General features: G+C 43.0%; 1 protein-coding gene across 5 annotated transcripts in view; it reads right to left on the bottom strand.

Annotated features, from left to right (window-relative positions):
• LOC106656205 (prolyl 4-hydroxylase subunit alpha-1) overlaps positions 1-17784 on the bottom strand; it is a 135774-nt gene extending 117990 nt beyond the window's left edge. The window contains exons 1-2 of one of the 5 annotated variants that reach the window (XM_014376959.2): positions 17378-17784; positions 17166-17273 (exon numbers count right to left, since the gene is read on the bottom strand). Coding sequence is in view for 1 of the 5 variants with exons in the window: in XM_023461657.1 (XP_023317425.1) it covers positions 1509-1556 (48 nt within the window). In the remaining 4 variants the exon portion in view is untranslated. Of the gene's footprint in view, positions 1-1508; positions 1585-17165; positions 17351-17377 lie in introns of those variants that run through there. The other 4 variants (XM_014376962.2, XM_014376963.2, XM_023461658.1 and 1 more) reach the window with 4 other exon arrangements.
• Positions 17785-27733: the final 9949 nt, after the last annotated feature.

Below are 27733 nucleotides of genomic sequence, written 5' to 3'. Positions count from 1 at the left end.
AAGTTTCGAGAGGTATCATCCTCTCTCGAGCCTGAAGAATGCAGATTATTCTCTCAATTGCGAATGTGTCAGTCGGGGGGTGCGGGGGGAAGGGGCACGGGAGGCTTGCAGCAGGACATTCTCCGGGTCCGAGGCGGTAAGTGATGTCGTTTTCTCTCTCTCTCGCTATCACTCTTGCTGGGTTTTGCGTCCACGCATATACATACAAACGTGCGTATCCTCTGTGTCTTGTGGCATCTGTGAATACGTATAGAGGCTGGCGCTGCAGCGACAGCTTTTTGATTGCCGTGAGCGCGCGAGAATTCGAGAGAAATTGGAATGCCTTGATTCGGAGCGATGTATATACTGCACGCGGTATGTCTGTGTGTATAAGAGCGCCGAGAGGGTGGAAATTGTTTTCGCGGTAAAAGCGAGATAGAGAGAAGCACAACGGCAGAAACGCGCCGGGGGTAAGTTCCAATTCGACTCTGCGCGCTTCAGCGAGGGAAAACATTTCATTGTTTTTTGTGTGCGTGTGCTTGCGTGTGTGCTCGGGGGCGCGTGGATATATCAGCTCCTGCGCAGCATCGAAGAGCTAGTCTACGCGCGCGCGAGAGAGAGAGAGAGAATCACACTGCATCAGATGTGGCAAATTACTTCGAGTAAGCGCGTGTATAGAGATATTAGCCCAATTAACTAAATAGAGAAAGAGGGAGATAGAGCGCGCGGCAGAGAGATAGTCGGAGAAAGGGCGAGCACGAGCGCGCGCGGGGCGGGAAGGTTACGCAGCAGCAGCAGCAGCAAGGGAAGCCCCGAGTTTCTAGCCCGTGTAACTTCAAGAAATCCAAGTTTCTAACTAACTATATTTACTGTATGAGGCAGCGCAGCCAGTAGCGGCGGCGGCGGCAGCAGAAACGATTATAGAGATTGCTCACTCGCTTAAGTGCATCGCTCGCCTATGCTCTCTCGGCGCGGCGCTCGGCACACCGTGCTATATACACAATACACAAACTGCAATTGTATATACTCCATTGCATCATGTTGGCTGCGCGAGGAAGAGGAGGCTGGCTGCGATTGTAACGCCTAGGCAGAGAGCTTCTTGTATGCGCTGCGGCGTTTCCAGTAGAGAATCTTATATACTATATTATGGTACGCGGGCCAATTCGAGTATTGCGATTAAGCTAATTAATTGGCGGCGTGCGAGCGCGAATTTACATTGGCTATTGGATTTTATATAATAATAGTAATAATAACAATAATTTATAATTATAATTTGCTCGAAGGATAAAAAAAGCGTTATCAGCTACGAATGAACTTTCTCCTTTCTCGTAACGTATATAATATTGTTTATGTGTACGTATGATAAACGACGATGATTTAGCGATGTTCTTTTTCTCTCGCGTACCGGCTTGAGACAATATTACGGTCTCGTTTATGCTCCGTGTATATAATACGAATTTGATGGTTTTAGCGTCAGCGAATTAAGCTAACGCGCGCTTATATATACGCAATACCATAGCCGTAATTACCTTCGAAGTACCGCAAGCGTACGCGCGTGCACCTTGCGTTATATACATACACTCGTACGACGTCTGTGTTTAGCGGACGTTGTGTTGTTGAAAAAAGAAAGAAAAAAATACGCTTTTCTCGCAACAACTCGCTTCGTCCTCTATTAGTCCCGCAGTCGCTCTCGCTGATGAAAATTTTCACAAATTATACACACACACACAAAGTTTGTTTCAAAAATTAACAGCGGTGGCACAGCTGAGAGTAAATTTCACAATCTAAATAAATATGATACGTCTCTGCGACAGTATTGTCTAGTATTATATAGCTGTATAATTTGACTTATATATTGGGTAACTCGACTCCAAATTGAAGTATACATTATATGAAATTTGATAATCGAATCTTACGCGCGATGTACCAGCCGTACACGATCTCGGGACAATGATTATATCGAAAGGAAAAAATTTTCTTTCGCCTACCCGCCACAATTATAGTATACACGCGAGTGGTTAGCTGCGAATATCTTCCTTCTTTTTTTTTATTCCATCCTTATCTCTGTAAACGCGAGCACACTTTTTTTGTTGTAGCAGAAGCAACAGCAGCAAGCTACGAACGCGCGCGTTATACCGAGCTCAGTGGGGCCAATGATAATCTACATCTATAGCCGACTGCACTTGCAACGAGAATCGAAAGAAGAAGAGAAATAAGAAGGACGAGGAGAAAAACGAGACGAGAGCAAGAAAATGTGTGCACTCGCGCGCAATCTTCATCCGATCTCCGCTTTTTCTTTTTTTTTTTCTCTTCTTATTGTGTATATACGCTCGCGCGCGTATACAGTTTCGATGGTTGAAGAAATGGATGCAGCCGCCGACAAACTTCGGGGGCTTGGGAAAGCTGCTTCTGTTTCTACCACTGCTGCTACGCACTCATCCATCTTCGAGCTGCTTCTATATACACGTATATACTATTGCGACATTATCGGGAGCATCGAGTGCAGCAGCAGCAGTAGCAACTATTTCAGAGACTCGCAAACTCTCTTCTTTTTTTCTCTCTCTCTCTCTCTTTCTCTTGTTCGCCTGGACTATAGATCTTCGTAACCCCAATTCAGTCTGCTCTCTTCCTCGCTTACGCTTACTCTCGCGATTTTTCCGTGCTATATGCATACGTTGGCACTATATTGGCGCACGGGCGCTTCTTATATTACAGACGTATGCGTGTGCAGTATTGGAGTTCTACAACAAAGCTATATTGTTCGGCAACTCGTCCTGTGTATATATACGTATTGACAACTCGTTGTTTTTTGCCCTTCCGTTTTCTCTCTTTTTTTTTTTTTAATATTTACAGATTTTTCAATTTTCCTCCTTTTTCGGCAATGCGAGGGAAGAAAGGAGAGGAAGTTGGATGTTGGACGTGTAACTGCTAGCAGCAGCAGCAGTAGCAGAAGCGCCACTTCGGCGGGGGAAGCGATGCATCTCTTTGACTTATTCACTGCCGAGAGAACGCGCGTGATGTGTCACCCGTGTCCATTTGTTTCTTTCCGCAGGATTAATGCGCAGTTTCGATCTATACGTGTTTTATTGCCCGCCTTTTTTTGTCACACTCTTTCTCTCGCCTCTGCCTCTCTTGTAGTCTCTCTCGACTGCAATCTATCTATAAATATTAAGCCGATTTTCATGCTCGATAAACACTCGAAGCATATACATAGTGTTTCCATCACGAGTATGAGCCATGATCGATGTCAGCCAAGCCGCTAACGTTTTAAATTGGATCGTAGAGAATCATCATTAAAAGCAGTCACTAGGAGTTCATTACAGAGGCAAAAAGCTATTTGCAACGCTCCAAAAGTTTTCATTACCAAACGGTAGAGGCACAGTTACTCGATATCCCTTATAACTGATTTTACATGAAAAGTACAGATCGCAAGGTAGCAGATGTTGCCATTGATATATATTTTTTTACCCATCAATGTTTAGAAGCATGCATTTTAGCATGCTCGATCAATCGCAAAATTAAGTACAGCAAACTCGCAAATTTTTCAAACAGATTTTAATTTAATATTTATGCCGTTAAAAAATTTGTTTACATAAAAATTAATTTAAAAGTGGAGTTTTTTTTCTCCGCGTAGATGAGTTCAATTTCATTTAAAACCATTAAAATTAATATAATTTTAAATATTTTTTATTTATATTTAAAGTCGGGTTGAACAAATTATCAACGGTTAAATTTTAAAAACTAGTCATTTGAATCATTCCGTAGCATCCGATTCTGATCATGGAAGTCGAAGTGAGAGACCGCGTTGAATTTACGCATGCGACCATTACGACTTGTCGTAGCATTAGATGCCGAACGTTGAAACGTGTAGGTGTAAAGAATCGAAGTTTTTTAAAAAAATAGTTGTTAAACATTTTTTCATCACAGGTGATCGAACTCATAGGTCACTTTCAATCAGTAGATTCATGTGGAGGTTAAAAAAAAAGCGTAAAATGAAAAAAAAATGTGCTTCAGTGTTTGTGCAGGTTGGCTTAAGGTTCGGATCGGCACGCCCGAGGTTGTGACCGTAACCATTGATGTTCTGAAGAAGTGTACGCGACCCTGATGCTGTAACTCAATCGGTACACTATGAATGTTACGACAACTGAGGTGAACTTTGTGAAAACGAAAAGTGAAAAAATTAACACGCAAAGTATACAAAAATGGCTCATGGAAACAGCTGTATCTGAGTGAATAATCAAAATTTTGAAGTTTTAAAAAATGCAATGAAAAGGGGACCAAAAGTTCTACTCGAAAATGAAATAAAATTTTTTTCGATTTTAAGCCCCCTTTGAGCCCTTAAATTTTACAATAGAATTGGTTACTCGCATATTTGTTTGAACCCAATTTCACCAAAATACAGTGACCAAATCTGATAAAATGTATAGACGCTTAGTACTTAATGGGTACTTGGTACTTATATAATTATTGTCAATTTGGCACTTGCAGATTTACAGATGAAGGTACTCGCCATTTAGCGGTAGATGTTTTCATTATAATCGAGTTTTCGTAGCATAATAAAAGATCAAATTTTACTTCATCATTTATGTATTGAAATGAATGCATGTGATTGCATTTCTTCTTTTTTTTGTATTTTATGTAAAAAAATAAATCGGTACTTGTATATTAATTTTCAACGATGATTTTATGTACAATTACCTTGAATCATATTTAAGATCGGTTACTTCGGTTTTAATGTCTGATTTTGTCATATATATCTACATTAAATGTAACGTTTTTAGAAATGTGCAATTATGAGGTGCGTGTGCGTCGTAGCACGTTTTGCCATACTTGCTTGACGGACCGCGAGACGCACTCCTCGATGTTCCTGGAGCTATGGAAAATCGCATAGGCGAAGAGTTGCACAGCCCATTGTAATGCGATATCATAGATCAGGCGGCAGCTCGGCAAAGGTGACGAAAGTACTATAACGGAGTTGATTAAAATTCAATTGCGCAACGATACAAAGAGACAAAGTCGAAGAGGCGATGACGAGATCATCCAACGAGATTCCAATTTATAAATTTTGAAAAAAAACATCAATCTCTCCTGCGAATGAGTCGTTGAAATTTCACGTGTATTATGTGTAATAGATAATGAAAAGAAGCAGAGTAGCATCACCAAACGAATCTCAAGGTGATCGAATTTTTTTCATTTCCTTCCATCCATTATATTGATTGAAAGTTTTATATATAGCGAAACTGCACTGCTGCATACTACGCAGTGATCCAATTTTGTAAAATACGACTGATCGCGAACGACTTTTCGCATAGAGCTCTGTGTGTATCGGAAAAAGTCTCTCAATGATTTCGGTTGCTTTAACTATTGCCCTTTATTAGCTCAACTTTTAGATTACACAGAGGTATAGCGTACAGAGGCGCTTTTTTACCGAATATTGCAAAAGTTACTTTGGCCGCATCGGTGTGAAATTATTATTATTGTTTTTTATCTATTTTAGGGTTTCATTGTCTGAAAATGTATCATCACCAGCAGTTATGGAGTTTTTATTAACATAATAATCACAAGCTCGATGGTAAAAAAAAGAGTATCATAACTCTGTAAATACCGTTCGAGCCTCGGGATTGACGCGCTTGTTTACCCGTGGTACACACATTTGCATCCATAAATCCTTATTATATTCTTTTATCAGCTATATAAAGGTTTTCTGTCTTCGAAGACCTCGAGTTCCGTGAGTAAATAATCTTCTCGGTTCGCGCGGCTGGATCTCGCTTATAGCGATTTTAACGCACGGTAGTCATTATAATCGCGATCATGATTCACATTGTTTTCTTTTCTTCCTTCCGCAGCCTTTATTAATATTTTCCTTATCATCGTTGGCCCTGCAGTTTCATTATTATCATTCCTTTCAATCCAACGAACTTTTTTCATTTTTCCGGTTTTTATGCATCAATCATCGTCTGCCAGCCTCGTAATAAAGTGCAGGTCTATGTCATCGATAAAACAGTGTGGCTTGCGATCTTTCGTCGCACAACACTCGCCGCTCATCAACGTAAATGGTATACGAAATAATATATAGTATTTAATGGGCGTTCCTGACTAACACGTAATATTCATTTGATTGTACAGGTACGATATTCGTAGCTTTGCAGCGTCAGTAAGCTGGATTTATTTAATCATTCGGAAGCAGACGGTCACGTTCGACTGCAAAAGTAATCCTTTTGTCTATCGAGCCATTCAACCGAAGAAGCCCGATATATAGACGCTGCATTGTATACATCGTGTGCATTCTATTTTGACGAGTTGGAGAAACGAAGAATACATCGGCGATATAGATATAGTAATAATAATGTCAACAGACACCAAACAAGCGATGACGTGGGTCGATGCGCGAACGAACGAAATAAGGAGGAGAAAAAATATATGCTTTTTTCGTTGTTTTGCGCATCGATATAAAGAATACAACGTCCCTTTTTTTCTTATTCCACACGTTGTCGTTGTCGTCATCGTGCAGCACGACACGAGGATGACATTTCCGTTGTCATCAGCAGAAACGACAAAATAAAACGAAAGAGAAAAAAAAAGCTCGAGAATCAATGAATTCTTTATATCGCTCGTACGGAATATTTACACGTAAACGGCGTCAGCTTGTGTGTACGTATATAAACGAGCACGACACATTTGACTATTATTGTACACGATACTCCTTGATACTTCACGTCTCTACGCGTCTCTCTCGAGCTCACACCGAGAAACGATCGTTTCTTTATTTTACATATTACAACGTGCATCCGCAGATTATCGTTTCTGCCGCGTATGTCGCGGAACGTACGAAGCGACAAATGTGTCACTCCGAGCTTGCAGCACGTATCACAGTCTATATAACGATCCCGCGCGCGCGCGCGCACGGCGTCGAAAAGAAAACGCTTGAAATATTCAAGAGCCGCTCCACATTATCTTCCTCCATCTTGCGATTAAACCCGAGAGCCAGAAGCTCTTGATTTTTAATGCACATTCCACTAGAAGAGTATAGTAACAGTAGCAGCAGCAGCAGCAGCAACAGCAGCAGCAGCTCTCGTGTATAAGCTCGCGACGTGTCGCAGCGCACGTATACGCGACACAGGCAGCCAGAGCAACTCTATCCTGATATTTTATTCGATTAAAGTATGAATATGCAACTTAACGGAATTGTGTGTATGTGTGTGAGTATGTACACACAAGAACGGAGGATGTGCTGCAACACAACGCGTGCAAAACGGAAACTTGCCGGTGTCAGCTGACTCCGAATATTCCTGCAGTCTGTCCGTGTGAGTGTGTATGTGTGCGCGCATATATTTTTACACGAACTGCGTGTATTATATATATATGCGCGCCAGTCCTCGCTTATATTAAGTGCTTCTTGCCAACGCCGCCGTCGTTATCATTCTATAAAGATATATGTATACATTTATATATAAAGTTATGTATATACGGCCACGCGTTGTGTTTCTAGAAAAGCCGAGAGGGAGAAAGAGAGAGAGCGAGACTGTGACAATGATTAAGCTAATTAAAAGGGAATTAATTCAAGTTTTCGAGTGCAGTTCACGCGATCGGGCTTTAATTAAATGATAAGCAGTAGCAGCGGTAGCAGCAGCAGCAGCAGCTGCTACGATATACCGCAATTATATCGAATTATATAGAGCTGAAAATAGCCGTAACTGCATACAATTTCCGAGACAAGGGATCGTCATCGATACTCGTGCGTGCAGTTTAACGGTCCGAAACAGATTTACAATGTTTCTGCTCTAGTTGTAAAAAAAAAAGAATGGATGGCGCAAAAAAGAAGAATAGAGGTAGAAAAAAGAGGACCAGACTGCAAAACACATCTGCTGTCTGCCAACAAATTTTCGTACTTTTTATGGTTTTATCTCCTCTCGTCTCTCTCTCTCTCTCTCCCTCTCTTGCGCCCGTATGCTTGCACCCCCCTCGTCTATACGCGTATATATAATACACGTTTCTGGATAACATTCAAATCCGTTTCAGTCACGGAAAGTAGGTTAACCCTCCTCGATGCGATGCACCCACACACGATACGTATAGCTATATGCAGCGTCGCCTGTAAATTTCGACGAGCCCATACATGTGTTTTATAGCCAGCTAAATTTCGCGAAATTTCCTCGCTCGTACGTACGACGAATTACCATCGTTAAAAACTTGTGAATCGCAGCCGATTAGTTTTCGGAGACCGATCCTGCTGCAGCTAAATCCGCGTCGTACTCGTAATCTGTATCTCGTTTTTCAACGAGCGAACGATATATATGGATGAAAATGAAAGGCTCATTGTGTAGGGGGAGATTGTAGGCTGCGATACGTCAAGGTACTTGAGAGATAGAGATGACTTTTATAGATGAGGTATGATATTTAAAAATATGATATTCTTTCAAAAAAGCTCTCTAATCGACGGGTTTGTTTATACAAGGGTCAAATATCATTTTCGAGTAATAATAGTAGCTATACACGAGCGATTATAACATAATCTAGAAATAATTGACTCTTTTCATTGCTCTGTTTTCAGACTTTTTTTCCATCCGACCGCTCCGGATGTACACGTATCTCTCTTCTGCTTTTCATCGAGTTCGCAGCTTATGGTATATATCTATAGGCTCGTGTCTATGGCAAACGCGGCACTCGGTCTGGAGCGAGTATCCACAATTATAGAGGAATTCCTCGTGCAAAATTAAGCTCGCGCGCGAGAACACATGCCCCATAATTGTATACACGACGGTCGCTCGCTCAAATAACTGCATCTACATATGGGAGATGAAAAAAAGGTTAATCGGACGTTTTTGAGCTTGTATGAATATCATTAGTCGGATCTCGGTGCGAGTTCCGATAAATGCACCGATACGTGCATGCACTCTTCAGAAGAGACAGTCATTATGAATGCTTTGTGCAGAGCTTCCGGACGCTAAGCGTTTATGAAAAATCCTATTTTTTCAATGGCCTTGTAATATCCGCTCCGAAGCTAGCGCTGTACTCATGACACTATGTCAAACCGGGCGCGCGAGTGCACGAATACTTTCGAGACGTCATTTATACTCGTGGGCGCGGTGCATACGTATAATATAATGTATGTAATACGTTTAATAAACAGGCGCTCTTCTCGCTGCTCTATGGCTCGAGCGAGATATATACATACACACAAACGACAACGACGACGACGAGGAGGCGACAGTCGTCACATATATACGCACACACTTAGATATATATATATAGAGAGAGAGAGAGAGAAGGAGCGAGACGCAACGCGCCAGGAGGCAATTCCGCTCAGCTGCTACACTACACACAGCCTCTGCGTACATATATATAGCGCGAGATAGATAGCACAGTATAAGGCGAGGCGCGTGACGCTTCTCGGCGGTGCTGCGGCTTGGGCACTACTTTAACTCCGAATATACTATATATATAATTCTGCGCTTATACTGCTGTTGCTGCTGCTGCTGCTGCTGTTGTAATGTTACTACGCGCGCGCTTATACTGCTCTGCCTGACGCTATATACGCTGAGGCTCGCATTTTATACGCGCGCATGTAGACGACTACTACTGCGACTACTACGACGAAGAAGAAGCCGAAAGACGTGTGTGTGAGTTTCTGTATACGCACGCGAGCGCGACGACGACGACGACGACGACGACGAAACTTCGAGAGAAATTCACGGCTCGCGTAACGCTCGCAAGCACGCACGCGGCGTATATGTGTATGCAGTAAGAGCCTTCGTCGTATAGTCGTCGTATCTTCGTACGAAATTGTGCTGCTGCACTGCACTCGTATACGCAGCTGTGAGCAGTCGCATGGAAGCTTTTATATTTGTTGTTGTTGTTGTTGTTGTTACATATTGCACTGGAGATTATTGCGATGAAAAATCGGTACCATGTATCTCACGACGATCTTGGGTCCAACTGCGTCAATGCGTGTAGTGTACAGATTAATACGTGAATCTGATGATTCGAACTCTTTCATTGAAATGCCGATATTGTTTCGTTTTGTAAGTACGCACGCACGAGTGTATATCGTGAATAGAAGCCGAGCCAAGTGCGGCAACGTTCGTTGCATTATGCAGTGGCGGCAGCGGTGGCCGTCGTAAAACTTGTGTACCACCCATCGAAATAAGTACATAAAGAGAAGCTTTCGGTAAAAGCAAAAGAAGAAGAAAAAAAAGCTCGCGCGTTCGCTTCGAAAGATGACTCATCTTTGGGCGAGCTATCTCTCTCTCTCGCGTTCGCTCGCTACGTGCTGCTGCTGCAGTATATAGCAAAGAGTAAAAATTCGCAAGAGCTAAAAGGCCGAAAGGCAAAGCGCATCTTCGGTTATATGCAACAGAAGCCGCAGCAGCAGCCACAAGTCAATACAATGCTCCTCCGGTACGCGCAGCGCTGCAACAAAGTATGCTATTACACTTTTGCCAAGCTGCAGCAGCAGCAGCTTCAGAAGATGTGATATATATGTATCTTACATGCATTAACGTGCAAGTTTGAAAAACTCCTCTCGAAAAGTTTAATCCGCGAAGCGAAAGCTCGTTATTAGCTCTTCTTTGTTTAGCCCGCAGTGTACATCTTTTCCATCGCGCTTACACTCCCAGCTCCCTCTGTTACTTCCTGCTGTTATCGACTTTTTCTCTCTCTCTATCTCTCTCTATCTCTCTCTTTCGCTCGCTTGCTCAGCAAGCGCGTGCAATTTTTCACTTTTATGCAAAAGCTCTCGCGTATATACACCCAAGATATTCGCGGAATCCTTTGCCATCGCTTTCTTTGCTCGTGTACATGCTTATTATTCGCGTGCGCTTATCAATTGTAATGGCGAAAGGTTTATCATAAGCAGCTTTTGCCGTGGCACACATATGGTCTTCTGTGAAAAAATTCCTTTCAACTCGTACGAATGTACATCGGCTGAAGCTAAAGTCAATTCTTATTCCTTTGATGCCATTAATGTAGAAAGTATTAAAAGCTCACTGTTTTCATACATTTGACTTTTTTACGCAGTGTTTTTCATCTGTCTGCAACCAATTTCTTCACTCCTTTCGCGCCTTACACCGCTATTACTAAATGTAATACACAGGGAGCGGCCTGCACCGGGCAAAAAAGAGTAGTAGTTGCCCGCTTCCCAGGGACGGGAAGGAAAAACTTAGCGCTTTTCGTCTGACGAACTTTTTTGTAATCCTATCTCCTTCGTACGAAATGGCCAAGTTGCTACTACTACTGCTTCTGCTGCTACCCAGCTATCTACCTACTTGTGCTTCCTTTATCTCTCATCAAAATTAACTGCGTTCAAACTCGATAAATCCTTTGCCTTATACCCCCCTTTTAAAGCTTATCGGTTGTAACACAACGACCGCGCGCTCCTACCCTCTCTACCTTCTTCTCTTCCTCTTTTGCTTTGCTCAATTTATGCCCGGACAAAGCTCTTCTCTCGGATCGCGCAACATACTTTTTTCCTCGGCAAAAGAAAACTACTGCGGCTCGACCGAATGGATTATGACTTCGAGCGCAGAGCGTATCTTGGCCAATGGAAGGAAAAAAAAATTCACCCATGGAGTCGGTCGAGTTTTGGCTTTATATAGTTATCGAGCTGCAAGTAGATGCAGTGATGATCTTGCAGCTCTACTTCGATAATTAATACGTACAGTCATGCACGGCAGCGGTAGCAACGGCTGCGCCGGCAGTTCGATCGAACAAATATTAACCCTTTCGGGATAATCCATCCAGACAAGGGCAGCAGCAACACTCGAAGGAGTAGTAAGAGGGGATCTTCTCTCACTCTCTTCTCTATATGTATATCGCGGCAGCGCGGCATTAAATTGCATTACAAACTTGGCAATTATCGCGTTATCTCTCGCTCTCTCACTCTCTCTCGTGGAGAAGTTTGAGTATGGACCCCCTTTTGTGTATGGCATATATATATTCACCTTCGCGCCAGCAGAATGTATGCGTATGTATGGGAAAGCTCCGAAAGAGCGGGGAGAATTATTATTGTTACAATGGAAAGTTCCTCCTCACTCGCTCTCTCTCTCTCTCTCCATGCGAGTACGCGCGCGGGGGTGCACTCGTATAATAACTGCGCGTAATCTGTTGATCCCCGAGCTAGTTTTGGCTTGATTAATTTTTTTTTATCTCCAACTCTCGCAATCGCCCACGAGAGAGGGATAGAGAATGTCTTTTACGTGGCTTCGATTTTTATAATACGTTAACGTTTAAAGGAATGTTGAATAAACACGCCCTACGTTACGTATAACCAACGATATATACGAGCGGCAGTTGCTCGTTATAACAAAGTTTTACAATACCGTAAGCTCCGGATCGCGGAGGCTGGGGGGAAATTTAAGTTTCAGCTCACTCGCGAAAACACTAACCTGATTATGAATTTCCGTCAAAATTTAAGCTCTTTTGTTGATAAATACATAATGTACTGCTTGCTCTTCCCCACCTCTCTCGCTACAGCTAAAACGCGTACATACGCACGTTGTAAAAACAATACCAACTCGGGCTGCTGCTGGGTATATGTAACTCTAAGCGCGTAATGGATAAAGTTTGCAGTTGGCACTCGTTTTCTGGCGCGAAAGTTTCAACGTTTATTCGCGCGCTTGAATTTCCTTTACGATTCTTTGATTAAAAAAAAGGGAAAAGAAAGAAAAACAGTAGAAAAAAGGAACGAAGCAAATGCAGTTCATCGAAAGGGAGAAAGAGCTATTTCGCCGTTTCGATCGAGACGATACCATCCGAGGCGGATAATCGTAATGGCAATGGCGATGATTTTTTACGACGAGCTTAATAACTTTGTAACGTACAGCGGCGCACGGCAGGCCACGGCTTTTTCCCTGCAGTAGCGAGTAGCGCGTATACCACCACCACCACCACCCCAGTCGTTCCGTCTTATTTGTATAGGAAAACTTCATTCGCGCTCTCGAGAGTTTTCCATCAATGAGAAACATAAGCAGACACGGGCAAAGCCAAGCAAGCAAAGTTTTTGTTTTTGGCGCGCGCGCGAACGCGCTCGCGATGAGAGAAACTTTTCTTTGAGAGAATCATACTTTTCTTTACAGCCGTATCTCACTCATCGAGTAAATGCATTTATCTCTCACTCTCTTTTTTCTCTACCGAGTTTCAAGCTGCACAAGCAAATTCGGTCAATCGTGTTAGAAAATAATTAAATCGACCCTGCAACTCTCTCATCGTTTTTTTTTGCTCGTCGTGACTCTCTTTGGCCGGTTTGCATTGAAATAAAAAGGAAAATTTAAAAAGCAAAGCTTCAATAAAAATTTTATTAAAAGTTAGTTTTTATCTATGAGTATGTTTAATTAGAACTTTTCGACGTATTCAGATGAAAGTCTACTGTTAGTTTATTTTGCAAATTTGCGTACGCACTAATTGTAATATAAATCGAAGCTGTTCAGACCACTTGATGCTGCATTATCTTTTCTTTTTTTTTTTGGTGAAAAAATCATATGAGCTCATCACAAAAGTAGCGACGGTACACGCAAATATCATTCGGGTATTTTGTTCTTGTCTACGCGACCAAGCCGAGCGTTCCACTTTTCGTGCACCGGATAAAAGTAAAACATCGCACACGCCGGTTTTGCCACGGACAATATTGTTATTATTTTTAAAAATTGCGTTCATTTATTCGCGAGTTTATAAACAAGGATTTACGAGGTTTATTTTTAGAGAGGATTCGGGAAATTCGAGCTCTCATCTTTACAGGGGTGGAAGCGGCTTTTTGGAAAACGGTATAAAATACAATTCATAAACCATTCGGAGTGGCAAATATTTGGAAATGGCGAGGATTTCATTGTTTTTTTTTTACATTTACGAACATTTTTCTTTATTTTTTCATTCAATATCGGCATTTAATTAGGTTAACAAGATATAAGTAAATTGTTTTAAAAAATTCCAGCGTCGTTCGAGCAAGAATTCAGTAGAAAATATTTTTAATTTACCCATTTGATTTGACAAAGGGCATAATATAATTGGAATATTAAAAAAAATAAAAAGCGCGCGTACCGCATTTATAGTTTATTTGCCTACAGAGCCATTTAAAAAATCACTCTTGTTTATTTTTCTGCTTGTGCAAACACCTCTCTCTCTCCCTTTACCGAACTTTCGTTATCGAGTGCATAAAATCTACGACGATTAAAAATGAATTTTCCTCTAATTTACTCACTCCTGATATTTGTTTGGCTTCGCACGTGTGCGATATCTCTATATTATGTATTACGCATACATATATCCATACACTGGCTGAGTGCAGCAGCACATCCTTATCGCCGCTGCAGATGCGCTATACGATCCAACCAGCGCTGCTACTATATAGAATAGCTCGAGCGCGCGATAAAACACGAGAGCAATATTTTGTTGGCCGAAATCGTGGATGAGGTATAAACATTATAAGCGCGGGTGGTCCTGGCTATACGTTATTATACGGTTGCTCGCATGCATGTTCCCTCAAACTCCAATCATCATGTACGTCGAGATGTGCGATCCCCTCCTGCATTACCAATGATTTTCTACCCACTCTAGCCCCAATTTATACTTCTCCATATAACGTAATACCATCTCTATGCGCTCGGATCCGCTGTTATATATAGCTGCGTACGTTTAGGTCCACAGCAGCAGTAGTAGTTTCTGCTGCCTTTGCTACAATTGCATTTTACTGCAGCTTCTCTCTATACATCTATCTATGTATATATGGGCTGCGCGATCGAGCACGGGGCAATTCTGGGTATGAAATTTTACCGATAATGCGCTGCCACGGGGTTAGCCGCACGAGAAGTAGAAGCAATACACACACACATACACAGACACACGTGCACACGTACTACCCCTGCACTTCTAGCACATATAAAGATATAATCCCATTGAAGCGGTCTATCTCATCTGCGCGAGCCACTAAATAATTCGGGCCGAATCGTCGAACAAGCACTTCTCCGCTTCCTATCTCGCATATTATGCGCGAGCAGCAGCAGCAGCAGCAGCAGCAGCAGCGCATCGCTTCTAATGCGCCCGTGTGTGTGCGCGCGCGTATGCGTATGTGTGCGTGCGTACGTGCGCCAGCTGAGGGATGATAGAAAAAAAAATCCGTGGAATACATGAATAAAAATGCGGGATTGAAAAAATCCAGATCACTGGTGCAGTAAACACGTGCGAAAATAACGCTAAATCAGTATTGGACTGCTGTTGCTGCTGCTACCCCCTGCCTCGGCAAAGCGGCATTCGGGTGGCATTAAAGGGAGCTAAGTGCACGATTGCTGTTGACAATACATATATAGCAGCCTATTTATTATCTACTTACCGCCTTGGGAGGTGGTGGTGGTGGTATAGGGGGACACGATCGCGTAATATATTTAAGTAAGGAGCGCGCATGTACATACGTATAAGGGATGCTATATAAGCTTGCTCGAGATGGGGGAGTGCTGCGACGACGACGACGAAGATGGAGGGGGAGAGGAAAAAGCAAAGTAGTAGTTTTGCACTCGGCCGTGCAGTGCAGTTATACGCGATCAGCTGCTGCTGCGTCCGAACGTATATGCATTAGAACGTCTCTCCCTCTTTTCGCGTTTGCGTTATGCTGTATTACTTGCGCGAGAAAAGAGAGAGAGAGAGACGACTGCACTTTTACTCTCGTTGCTGATATGATGCTGTAGACTCTCTTCTGGTCGGGCACCGTCCGGCCGCACACTCCGCATGGTGTGCACCACGTACTCTATGCTGGACGCGTTATTCGCATGCTACGATGTATATACACGTACGCATACACAGCAACACGTGACGTTGACAGTCTATAATAGTGAAAGAAGGCGGCCGCGTGACACTTGCAGAGTGTCGCTAACAATAGGAAGACGACGACTCGCGTGAAACGCTTCGTATAATAGATGATGCGTCCACGCAGCGTCGACTTTTTAAAAGTCCCGGCGTATCATTGGCACGCCTCGTATTATATCGTATACGCAGTATACGTTGCAGCCTCCGCGATTGGGTCAATGACCCCCCGAGAGAGTCGACAAGTGCCTCGTTGATCGTGCGAGCTTGCGCGAGTCTACAATATACATGTATTTTGCTGCAATAAAAGCGTGAACCTACGCGTTAACTATACTCGTACTGTTTGATTTCGGATGTTGCTGTTTTTGTTGTTGTTGTGTGCTCGATCGAGTGTCGATACAATGCAATCCAGTCCTCTGCACCGCGTGCATTATTATTATAATTCATATTATGTAAATTCGTTTGCTTAACTCCGGGGGACCGAACGCAGCAGGTATGTGCATAACAATTCCATCAATGGATTAGAGTCATCCGCACACATTTGTAAACATTTGCAATCCGCTCCGTATTGGGTCTCTCGCTTGTCATCGTCGTCGACGTCGTCATTGTCAACAACGACGACACCAAACATCGTGCTCATGTGTGTGTATATAACTAATAATATATACACGGGTGTGCAGCTAAGCATAAATTGAATTAATTAATCATGCACGCGAGTCAAAATCGGAGTTTTTAAATTATACTTTCGACGATTCCTGAAAAAAGTTATATCCGGCAAACATAAATTTATAAGAGCAATTAATTCCAATATAGAAGCAACGGCGAACAGCTGATCGATGCGGATCATCGTCCTCCCCAGTAGCGGTATAGCAGCAGCAGCAGCAGCAGTTGCGTCGACGTTAATCAAACTAACGATGAATAAATCATTGCACGAAACTTTCGTTGCTCCATGTCAATCCGTAAAATTGGACCAGTAGTGCTCGTGCACAGTTGCCGCAGCAGCAGTTGAGTATACAGAATCGATTGCGAGAAATAAGTAATGTCGCGTGCACAGAGCTTATACGCGAGTCAACATTGACACTTCTTGACCACGTCGAAAACAAACTGTCCCAACGATGCCTGACAGTTGCACACGCGTATAGTAATATTAGTAGGTGTACTCTCCCATCGCACGTATTATATATCAAGTCGCTCGTTGTTTTAGGTTATGTTTACAATCGTTTCCCATATCACTACTGAACGCTTCTATCTACGCATACGCCTTGGAATTCCAAGACTCGGCGAAAGCATACACGAGCCGCTGTTATACTTATGACTATCGTAACCTTTTCGAAAAAACTCGATATTCGCGTGAGTCGTCGATACAAATTCGGAGCGGAGCAGATAAATGAATGACTTACGTTTTAATTCGATGCGGCAACTGTCAACTGTCGAAACGATGTGTCGTGCCTCCGCACGTAAACGATTTACAAACTCTTCGTAATATCGAGATGATACAGACGAAGAAACTTTTTTTAATGCACCAGAAACAGGATATATTTATTTATTATTTGTAAACAGCACCAAATCGCGCGACTGACCAGAGAAGAAAAAAATAAACAAACAAACTCACCGGTGTTTACTTCTAAACAAACAACCGCACGGCACTCGATAACAATGCTTGTCGCGAAATTCGAACACTCGAATTAAATCTCCGGTTTGCTAAGTTCGTCGACTGAGCTTCCACAGAGAGACACGGCCGACAAAAAATTATCTGACAGCCGAAAGCTTCGCACACGCGTCGTTTTTCTACGTATTATTAAAGCGCCGACTGTACGACGAATGACAGCAGGTATACAAGATGTTTGTATACAAAGAGAGACAAGTATCAAGACAGAGAAAAACAGAGAGACCAACGCACGTCCCCGAAAACTCGTATACGAGACTGAGAGAGATTCTTTGTGTGTATAGTATCCGCGCTCAGTTTCGCACTCGTCCGCTGCTCAAGCTGCACTGCGCGCCGCCAGTCTCGTGCCTTGTGTCGCAGGCCGCCTGGATGCCACTGGCAGTAGTTCGGTTTCGCGCGCGCCTGGTCTGCTGCTGCTGCTGCTGCTGCTGCTGCTGCTGCTGCTGCTCGACTCTCTGTATGTTATGCCTATATACATATACAGATGAGAGCTCCGCGTGCGCCGCGTGCTAGGCTATATATAGCGAATGTATCTACGGCTTTTGCTGCTGCTGCTGCTCTTCCCCCACGCCTTACACTACGTGTACGTGTGTAATGCCGGTCGGAGCGCAGAACTGTGTATATATAGATATATTTTTGCCCGTGTATAAATCGGAGCGGCGGCGGCAGCAGCGCACATGCGCTCCCGTGGCCCTTGCTGCCGGCTTCTCTCTCCCTCTCTCGCGCTCTTTCTCTTTCTCTGTGATAACGAGTGCGTATAGACGTTCTAGTAGTAGTAGTAGCAGAAGTAGTAATGGTAGTAGATGGCAACGCGGTATACTGAATAAAAGTGGCTACTTCTGCGTATATGTGTATGGAAGAACTTGAATTTAAATGCGCTCACATACCGAGCTTTTATTATAATTATTTTTTATTTTTGTGCAACCCACAAATGTGCGTCCAATTTTGTAAAAAAGAATAAAATATCAATTTCCATGGGTAGTATCAATTTTCAAGGAGTTGCCGAAGCTGAGGTTGAAAAGAAAATTTTCGAACGCATTTTTTGGAATTTTCATTGATTATTTTTCAAAATGAACCTGCATTTATGTTTATAGAACAAAAACAATCATGGCGTTCTTGTAATTTTTTGTTCGAAAAATATTAAGTGAAAATTCTCGAAAAACGTGTTTATAAATTTTCATTTTAATCTTGGACAATTACTTTAAATTAAAACTTTTTTCGATGATACATCATCCACCAATTTTGAATAGTAATACGTAAGTTTCACATAGCGACATTCTCTCAAACCGGCCTACGTGACAATGTCAACCGCTCGAGCTTCGACAGAGTACCAACAAAAAAAAATAGATCAAAGAAAAAAGCTCGACGTCGAGCATCAATTGAAAATTTCGAGCTTACGTGTGGAATTCGTTTTACTCTTTTTTTTTAATTTTTTATTATTCGTAGCGGAGAGGCAACAACAACAAAATTGAAGTTACAGAGCGAAGTTCGTCGTACAGCTGCTATACAGAGGTGCATGATACACGATTGCACACGCAGCGCAGCAGCGGCTGTCGCATTACGCACGAGCGAATCGCGCGACACACGGCTGTAATAGAGAAAAATAGCTCGGCTATGATCTTTTTCTCTCTCTGCGCGCGCGTCTCTCTCTCTCTCTCTCTCTCTCTCTCGACTCTAGCAATGGCTCGTCGTCGGCATTAAAAGTCACGCGCAATTACGCCCACGCGCATCATCAACGCACTGCACGACTACTACGACGACGAGCCGATGAGGCATGCACTTTTCCCCGCATACGTACTCTGCGCCGCGTAGAGCAAATCGCGAGCTATACATACGTATTTCCAGCGCGTATGTACACGACTGCCGACGTGCATGGTACGTGACTATCGCTACATTATAAGTCGCGCAGTGCCTGCCTATGATGTTGTCTCTCTCGTTTTGCGCGCTTCTTCTTCCGCCTTGTTACGCTGCTAAATACGTGTAGTCTTTTTTTCACTCCCTCACTCTCTTTTCCTTTCTGTGTATCTTTTTCTCCTCGTCTTTTACAATATGCGCGCGAAAGAGCGCAAGTCAAAGCTCGCACATTCTCCCGCATCAGCCGTCTGCGCTGCCGATGAAAGACGGAAATTACGTTCGACACGCTGTGTGTTATTCATTGCCTCGACCAGCAGCGGCAGTAGAAGCAGCAGAATGGAAGCACTAACTTGTATAGACGCGCGAACGCGGTGGCGCGTAATCTTAGCTTATCTCGGGCTGGCGCGCTTCTACGTCAGGAGGATGCAGGACGGAGGATGGAGATGTTGTTCCATTTACCAAAGTGGCCTTGTGAATTTAAAACTTGACTCTACCCATATAATCCGACTTCATCGCTCGAGAGTTAGCGCGCGCGCGTCCTATATATATATAGGTACGTACACATCTTCGCTCCGATCCCTCGAGTTATAGACTTTCGCTATACCTACTCACAACAATCTCGCAATAGCCAAGTCTGCTGCTACTGCTGTGCTATACGAGCTCGAAGAGCGCTTCTAATTGATCTGCCTTGAAATTGAGTTTCAGACGTTGTGTGTCGTAATATAGAGCGAGTGAGAGAGATGCATTTTGGGGAGGGCATAACTGTATATAGCTGCGGTGAGTATCTACGCATAGCTTCGTCCATAGCGCAAAAGCCGAGCGCTGCTGTTATTGTTATTCGCGGGGCGCGCTATTTGTGCGCGGCAGGTGGGACGGGGGAATGCATCTTATTCAAAGTTTAGTCCGAGAGCTTCCTCGCGCCGTGCTGAGATCTCGTGCACCGGAGCTCGTTGCAGGCTCCCGCGCACATACCATCCGTCCCTCGCTCTCTCCGTGTCTCTCTATCTATACATCGTATACATTTATTGTATTTACGTGTATACGTAGCGTAATATACATGCGTGTACACGGGAGTGAGCCGACAGAAGCTTCGACAATATTCGCAATGTGCGCGTATACCTACGTGTATACGGCTTCGATGAAAGGGTACATACACGCACGTGCACACGTGCACGGCAAGCAGTATACTCTATATAATAATACGGCAGTAGTCGCCTTATAGTCCGGAAAATTGCTACAGGGGAAAATTCAAATTATATTCGAATATATATCGAGCCTCTCGCGAGGCAGGCAGCAGCCGGGGAGAATGCGGGGCAAAAAAGCTTCAAAGTGCACGTATAGAAATGTAATCACGAACTCGCCGTTGATCGAGTCGTAGCACTATTTATGCCGTTTAACTTGCGCGCGATATCGTTCGAAAAACTAATGAAGATTTAGTCAAGCTCTCGGATTGACGATCGTCTGCGCACGGGGGAGCAAAACTTTTATACATAGGTACTAGATATAGCGTAACGAAAGTAAATGTGTTCGGAATACGCGTCGTAATGCGCAGGATCGCGAATCTTATTACTCTCCTGCATATACGTGGGGTTAATTAAAATTCACGCGCTCTCCGAAGCATTATATAAAGCCTTTCAAATGTCACATCGTCGTCGTCGTCGTCGTCGTCGTCGTCGTCGTCGTTGTCGTGCGGAGCTCTGCACCGAGTTGCTGCTGCTGCTGCTGCAGCTACGAGCTGCAATGCTAATACTCACACTCGCACACTTAAGGGAATCTGCATAATTTAGATCTATAAGAGCCTTCTCTAGCACAATGTGTAGCCTCGTGGTTCTTTCTGGAGCTGTCTGCCGACAGGTATAATGCATGCCTTATAAGCACAGCTTTAATAGTCAGGCTCCTCTTATACAGCCGCACATATGCTTTTTCAACTGTATGATATCATATCGCGGGCGAAATTCGTGCTCGCTATAAACGTATAAATACATTGTATGTCTTACAAATGATATTTGACAAATGAGGACCTAAGACCTTGGTCAGTATAAAATAAATGCACTATATTACTGTATTATAGGCGAGGTAATTTATCGAAATATCGTATCGGTATTATTGCATTGAAATTGATACTATACGATATTTTTTTCTTCAAATTATTTTTGTAAATTATCGATTATCTATATCGTATCGTACGGGAAATGCCTAATTTTTAGCGGTCGATTTTCCAGAATCATTATCCGCGTCATATACAGCATACATATGCGACTGTTTTAGCCTACCTCGCGACATCGAAATCGAAATCACCGCGTCGGGGCTGCTTCAATCCGACGCATGCCATATAATATAATACATATACACGATTTCGGTCTTACACTCGGATTTTCAATGATCTCGTTCTCTCGACACACATGCGCATGTAGATGCTGCTATATGCGCCTCGCGTATATATGCGTCTGCAAAGTGCAAACGACGGTACATACACACGCGCGTACTGCATACAATGTATGCCTATAACATGTACTGCACGCAGTGCCTGGGCTATACACAAGCGCGCATTGACGTGTAACCTTTGCTATTACTATTTGACTTTCTCCGAGAGCCCCTTCAGGTGAACATGTACCAGGCAGCGCAATGTGTCTCTGCATATATGTACGTACGGGTCGAGCCTCAAAGCCTCTACATACATATACAATTGTATGTATGTACGTAAGTCGTGTATACGTCTCGATGAGTTTTTCATTTTTTAAAAGATCGGCTCTGCGAGAGGAAAAGGAGCTGAGTCGTCGAGCTCGAGAGAATTATTTATAATCTTTTGCCATATGCATCCTTTTTTTCTTTTTCTTCTTTATTTTGTATTCTTTCTTCGCGTAAGCCTGTGGCAAAATTATACTATTCTTCTCCAAATTTGATCAAAAATTTAAGATCTCTCAGCATATAAATTCTACAGGCAAGTAAAACAATTGATAAGAATTGTACTGCATTGAGATGTCTTGTGTTCAAGTTAACATTTCTCAGACATAAACATATTGAGGTGTTTTTTACCACTCTTTTATTTTCTCGAATTCGAGAAATTTTTCTTCTGCAAATTTGATGTCTTTAGGCTGCACCCCAACGAAAGTTTACCGTACACACAAGCCAGACGCACACGTCACGCAATCGTGACTGCGAATGAACCCTTACCCCAGATACCTACATAATGAAGCACACATGGGAAAATCCAGCTATGTAGCGGGCTACCGAAACTCGAGCAGCTAGACGAGAGGGAGCGCATTGCAATACGATGTGCTTCACATATTCAATTAGATACTGCTGTATACAGCTATCAAAGAGCTTCGTCGAACATGTATACATGTAGCTTTTGCTGTCTTTTAGTAAGTATATATATCTGTATTCGATAGTCGGAAAAGTAAGCCATAATTTTCTACAAGCTCGAGTGTTGGAAGTAATCCTGAAAACTTAAACGAGGCCTTTTTTCTCTCCGCATCCAACATTAGAAATAAACAAAAGTTCACCGAAGCAATGAAAATGAAAGAAAAACAGCTGGATCCTTAAATCTAAATATTTTGATCACTTCGATTACATGTTTACATTTTAAGCCATCTGGCGTTTGTAATAAAATTAAATCAACGAATAGCTTCTCTCTGATAGATGTACGTCAACTTTTGCAACATGGATTAGTTGTCAATGTTAAAAATCAACATGAACTTTTTCCGCTCATTGACTGCTACAGTGTAATTCAGCACTGGGCTGATATGATAATTGTGAAATTCAAGGGGGAAGAGGATTCAGAAGCAAATACTGCACGCATTCTAGAAATTACATGAAGTATTTTTATAGAACTTTCGGCAATAAAGAATAAAAAGAAAAAATGTATACATTTAGAAAGAAAATGTAATAAAATCGAAAAAAATTTAAATCTCAACCAATTCTACTTTTTTCTTTTTTTTGGTTGAATTTTTTCTGGCAACTCATTCAGCTTGTATGATTTTTAATGTTCTTTTTTTTAATTGAATTTTCAATTGATTATTTGACTTCTGGGTACATTTAGTCTGTAAATTCCAAGCTTTTTTCAAATGGGATTTGAATATTTGCTTAATTTAGCTAACCAAAGTATCAAGAAGTCTACGTTACCACGATTATTGCACTTACTCGATTTTTATGGATTAATTATTGCCATACGCGCCTAAAGAAGTTTCAGTACAAAGTGATTTCCGTTCAAAACGAATCAGAACCTACATATACAAATAAATATATCGCAGAGTGTTTTTATAAAACGACGAGCGCGCGTAAACGCGTGTGCCCAAGCTATATATGCAGTTGTATAAACTATACGACCGTATGCGCCACGTCGTACATATAATATGCCGCATACACACTTCACGTGTACACAGTATGTATATACATAGAATACTAGTCCGAAGTGCGCGCGAAAGGCGCAAAATGGATTTCTTGAGATATTATGGGGTGTCGGCTGCAGCGCACACGCTCAACGCTGCAACGCAACTCGCAATTCCCACCTTCTCCCTTTTCTCTCTCGCTCTCTATATTTTACCTTTTATACAACAAAGCTGCGCACGGGCGTAAATACATACGTGTTTATTATATAGGTATACTTGCACAGCGCGCTGCACTTGCGCAGCGAGCGGAGAACGATTTTATTTCAATCATCGAAAGATTTTTTTGCACAAATAAAACAGCCCTACGCATGCGAGTATTTGTATTCGCGTGCAGCACTAGTTTCGCATCGAGCGTAGGCATGTTACATCCTTTCTTTCTTTTTATACGTTATTCCTATTTGTTTTTGTTGATGTGTTAACGGATATCGAATATTTGTCACATTTTCCCCTTTTTCCCCCGAAAATTGCGGAGGAGGGCGGAAATATCATTGATGCGCAAAATGAAAAGTGCGAGTGTGTACGTGTGTACCCGTTGATCGTGTCATCGAAAATACGTAATTTTGGGAAAAAGCTGTTTTTAGCATGCATGCATTTTTTCATTTGTTTTGAAAAAAAAAAGGAAGACGCGTGAAATTGAGTGGCGATGTGGCGGCTCTACTTGAATTTACATTTTTTTTTTCGTGCGCTTCGATATTTCGTCCTGGATGTAGCCATGCAACAACAATCGGACGTCAAAATTCCACGGCAATTTATCGAACTTCGTTGTACTGCAAAAATTGAGAGAAAATGCGAACGGCAGGTTCATTTTTATGACTAATGTCTTGATGGAATATAGGGCAGATTGTGTTTTTTTATGCCATATCAAGATCGAATATTTTAAAATTGACAGTTACATCTTCCTCAATGGACAAAATAATATATTTTATCCTTAAAAATTGATAGATCGAGCGAGCTTGCGCAGCAAGCGAAGCACGATCATAATTGTGTGAGCTTGCTCGTCCGAATAGATCAATCGGGTAGTGACGTCAGTCTGCTAGTTCCATGCCACAGAGTTTAAATATTAGAGACTTTTCGCGCCTCCTAGGTGTCGCTGCGCCCAGCTCCGCATCATGTCGGTGCGTGCGCGGCGTTATCGTCATTAATTTGAAAGCGTTTCCTAAATCACAACAATTATGGGTTGGGAAATTATCGTTTGGGATGGGGATTGATCTATTCGGACGAGCAAGCTCACACAATTATGATCGAGCTTCGCTTCGAAAAACGTAATGACGATAACGCCGCGCACGCACCGACATGATGCGGAGCTGGGCGCAGCGACACCTAGGAGGCGCGAAAAGTCTCTAATATTTAAAATCTGTGGCATGGAACTAGCAGACTGACATCACTACCTTATTGATCTAGAGGACGAGCAAGCGAAATACAATGATTAATTACAATTAAATTTAGTCAAATTATCAACCGACTTGATTGAAATGTAACGCACGTGCGAGCGAAAAATTTACACGATAAATTAGATAGTCTTGTCGCGAATCGATACGTCCACTTTTTGAGTAGTTTCTTTTAAAGCTGATACGAGCGCGATCGGTGCACATGCTGCACATCCGTACACTGCACAGACAGACACGCGTTGCACATACGTAAAAAGCAATTCACTTACTCTCGAAAAAGTCGCCATAAATATCCTTTTTTTCCTCTTTTCTCTCTCTTCTCCCGTGCTCCTCCTCCACTTTCTTCTTTCTTTAGTTGTTATAAAACCAACTCTAAAGTTTCCCCGTGCACATCTTTTCCTCTCCTTCGTATATGTATTTTGCCGTACACAGACACGCAAAGATACACATATACCTTGTACACGCGGGCACGACAAAGCGAAATAAGTTTGGTCGTGGAAAGTATCCCAGTAGTACAAACTCTGGAGGGTGGAGGGTGTATAGTTACAAGTGCGCGCTGAGAACCGATGGAAAACCCGACAGAGACGGTATGTATGACGAAAAAAGAAAAAAACAAAACAAGGAAAAGAAAAGAAAAACCGAGCAAGAGATAGAACCGTTTAAGAGCTAAGCGCAATACGTATTATCCAAACGGATGTATGTCTAAACGTTACAACACTGGCTCACTCGAGCCCTGCGAGTCAAAACGATTGACCACCTCGGCTACACTGCGTGAAAAGCGCTGCAGCTCTGCTTCTTATATACAATCGTCTGTGTAGCACTCGAGCACGAGTAGGTATATGGAGTAAGAAAAGAAAAGGTACTGCGCGTTGGTCTTATCGAGCTATATACACGGCGCAAAAGGTGTAACGTTGTAAAATGTACCGCTGAGTAGCTAGCAACAAAACAAATTGGTTTCGAGATACAGCATTAATTGCTGTCTACTGTAGAGAGAGAAAACAACAAGCAAGGCTTAAGCAGAAAAAAAGAACTAAAAGAAGAGATCGGCATATATTTTTATGCTTCATGTGAACAGGGGGAGAATGATTCGCTTACGCTCAAATGTCATAATTTACACGAATCACATAGGTCGTTAGTCATTCACAAAGGAGCAGTCAGCAGCGCAAGCCCATCGAGAACACAGTATATAAGAGAGAAAGGAGACGAGTAAGAGGGAGAGAAAGAGGCCGAAATAAATAATAATCTTTCTTAGCTCGACGAGAAGTTAATACTCCGTGTCAATCAACGAATGCTTGGCACGGGTGGGTCATCATTGCCCTCCAAAGCCCTTTTCTCTCGCTCGTTTCTGTCTCTGATGTGCTGCTGCTCTCTCTTGCAGCCGTATCATAAAGGAGATCCTTAGTCGGGGCTCGTTCTTGCCCTTCTTGTCCGGGTACGCGCGCGCGCGCGCGCCATTCGTCAAACAGCAGCAGCATCAGCTCCCATAGTAATTTTTTCCTTAGATTCCCTGCGCCATCGTATGTACGGTAGGAGCTCGGAGCTGCGACAAAATACTCTAATTACACGCTGTGTCGAAACGATTCCTCGGATCTATCCAACACCGCGTATATAGCGGGCGGCCACGACTGCAGCAGCGTCGTAGTCCCTAAAATGTAAATTTTCCATACGCACTCCAACGCACACCCTCTATAGTAGCAGTAACAGCTCGGCGGCACGGAGCAGCAGCACATAAAGCTCGCAAATCACCCTTTACAAAAAAGTCCACACTCTCTCACTCTCTCTCTCTCTCTCTCTTTCTCTCGCTCGCGCACACTCGAGTGTCTGGCCAAAAGGGGAAACTACTACTGCCGCTGCTGCTCTTCTTGCCAGATCTGTGAGTACAGGGTGGCTGCTACTGCCTGCCACGAATTACAGGGCTCTGATACAAAAGCTCGACGACCGAAAGAAAAGGGCTCGAAACGAGCAGCGCAGCAACGGCACGACAGCAGTGCACGAGCAGAGGAGCTCGAGCCACTACTAGTCTGACGTAGCTCTACGCGCGCAGAGAGCGAGACACGCGGAAATAAGCGAGGAGCTTTTTACTGTATAGCGCGCGTGGCACTGTAGCCGCAAACCCCGTGACATATACATATTTGAGAGAGAGAACGAGGAAAAAGGAGTCTGCAAGCACACACGTGGTGATAGTGGTAGTAGCAGCAGTAGTACAAGTTGCCACGGTGTGCTGCATGTAAGGGTGCGCGCGCGACAGAATTAAATTAATTCACGAGAGGCAGTGCGTAACTGGAGCGCACACGATATAGCGCCACGTACTATATATAGTGCTCTCCGAAGTATGTGCCAGAGCGACGAATTAAACTGGGTTGGTGGCGGGGCTTCTCTTTTACACATACGTAGCTAGCGTATCTCCACCTCCTGTTACCTGTTTACTTTGCGGAAATCGAGGTACCAGGTTATGGGATTTTTATTTCTCATTTTTGAATCGCACGTTTTACACTTGAATTACGTGGAAAAGGTTTTTCGCGAAAAATAACAATAACTACAGTGCCACCACGTAATAAGCAATTACGGTTATTTACGTATCGATACGTTGCAGCACTGCTTCGGGCACTAGGTTAAACTGTACGCCCGTCGTCGCAGAGCGTTTTATGCGCTCCCGTGCACACGTACAA

The sequence above is a fragment of the Trichogramma pretiosum genome, unplaced genomic scaffold (assembly GCF_000599845.2).
Source record: "Trichogramma pretiosum strain Unisexual culture from Peru unplaced genomic scaffold, Tpre_2.0 scaffold4, whole genome shotgun sequence".
Classification (NCBI taxonomy): Eukaryota; Metazoa; Arthropoda; class Insecta; order Hymenoptera; family Trichogrammatidae; genus Trichogramma; species Trichogramma pretiosum.
The sequence above is the reverse complement of the archived record's forward strand: the minus strand, read 5'-3'. Positions and strand labels throughout refer to the sequence as shown.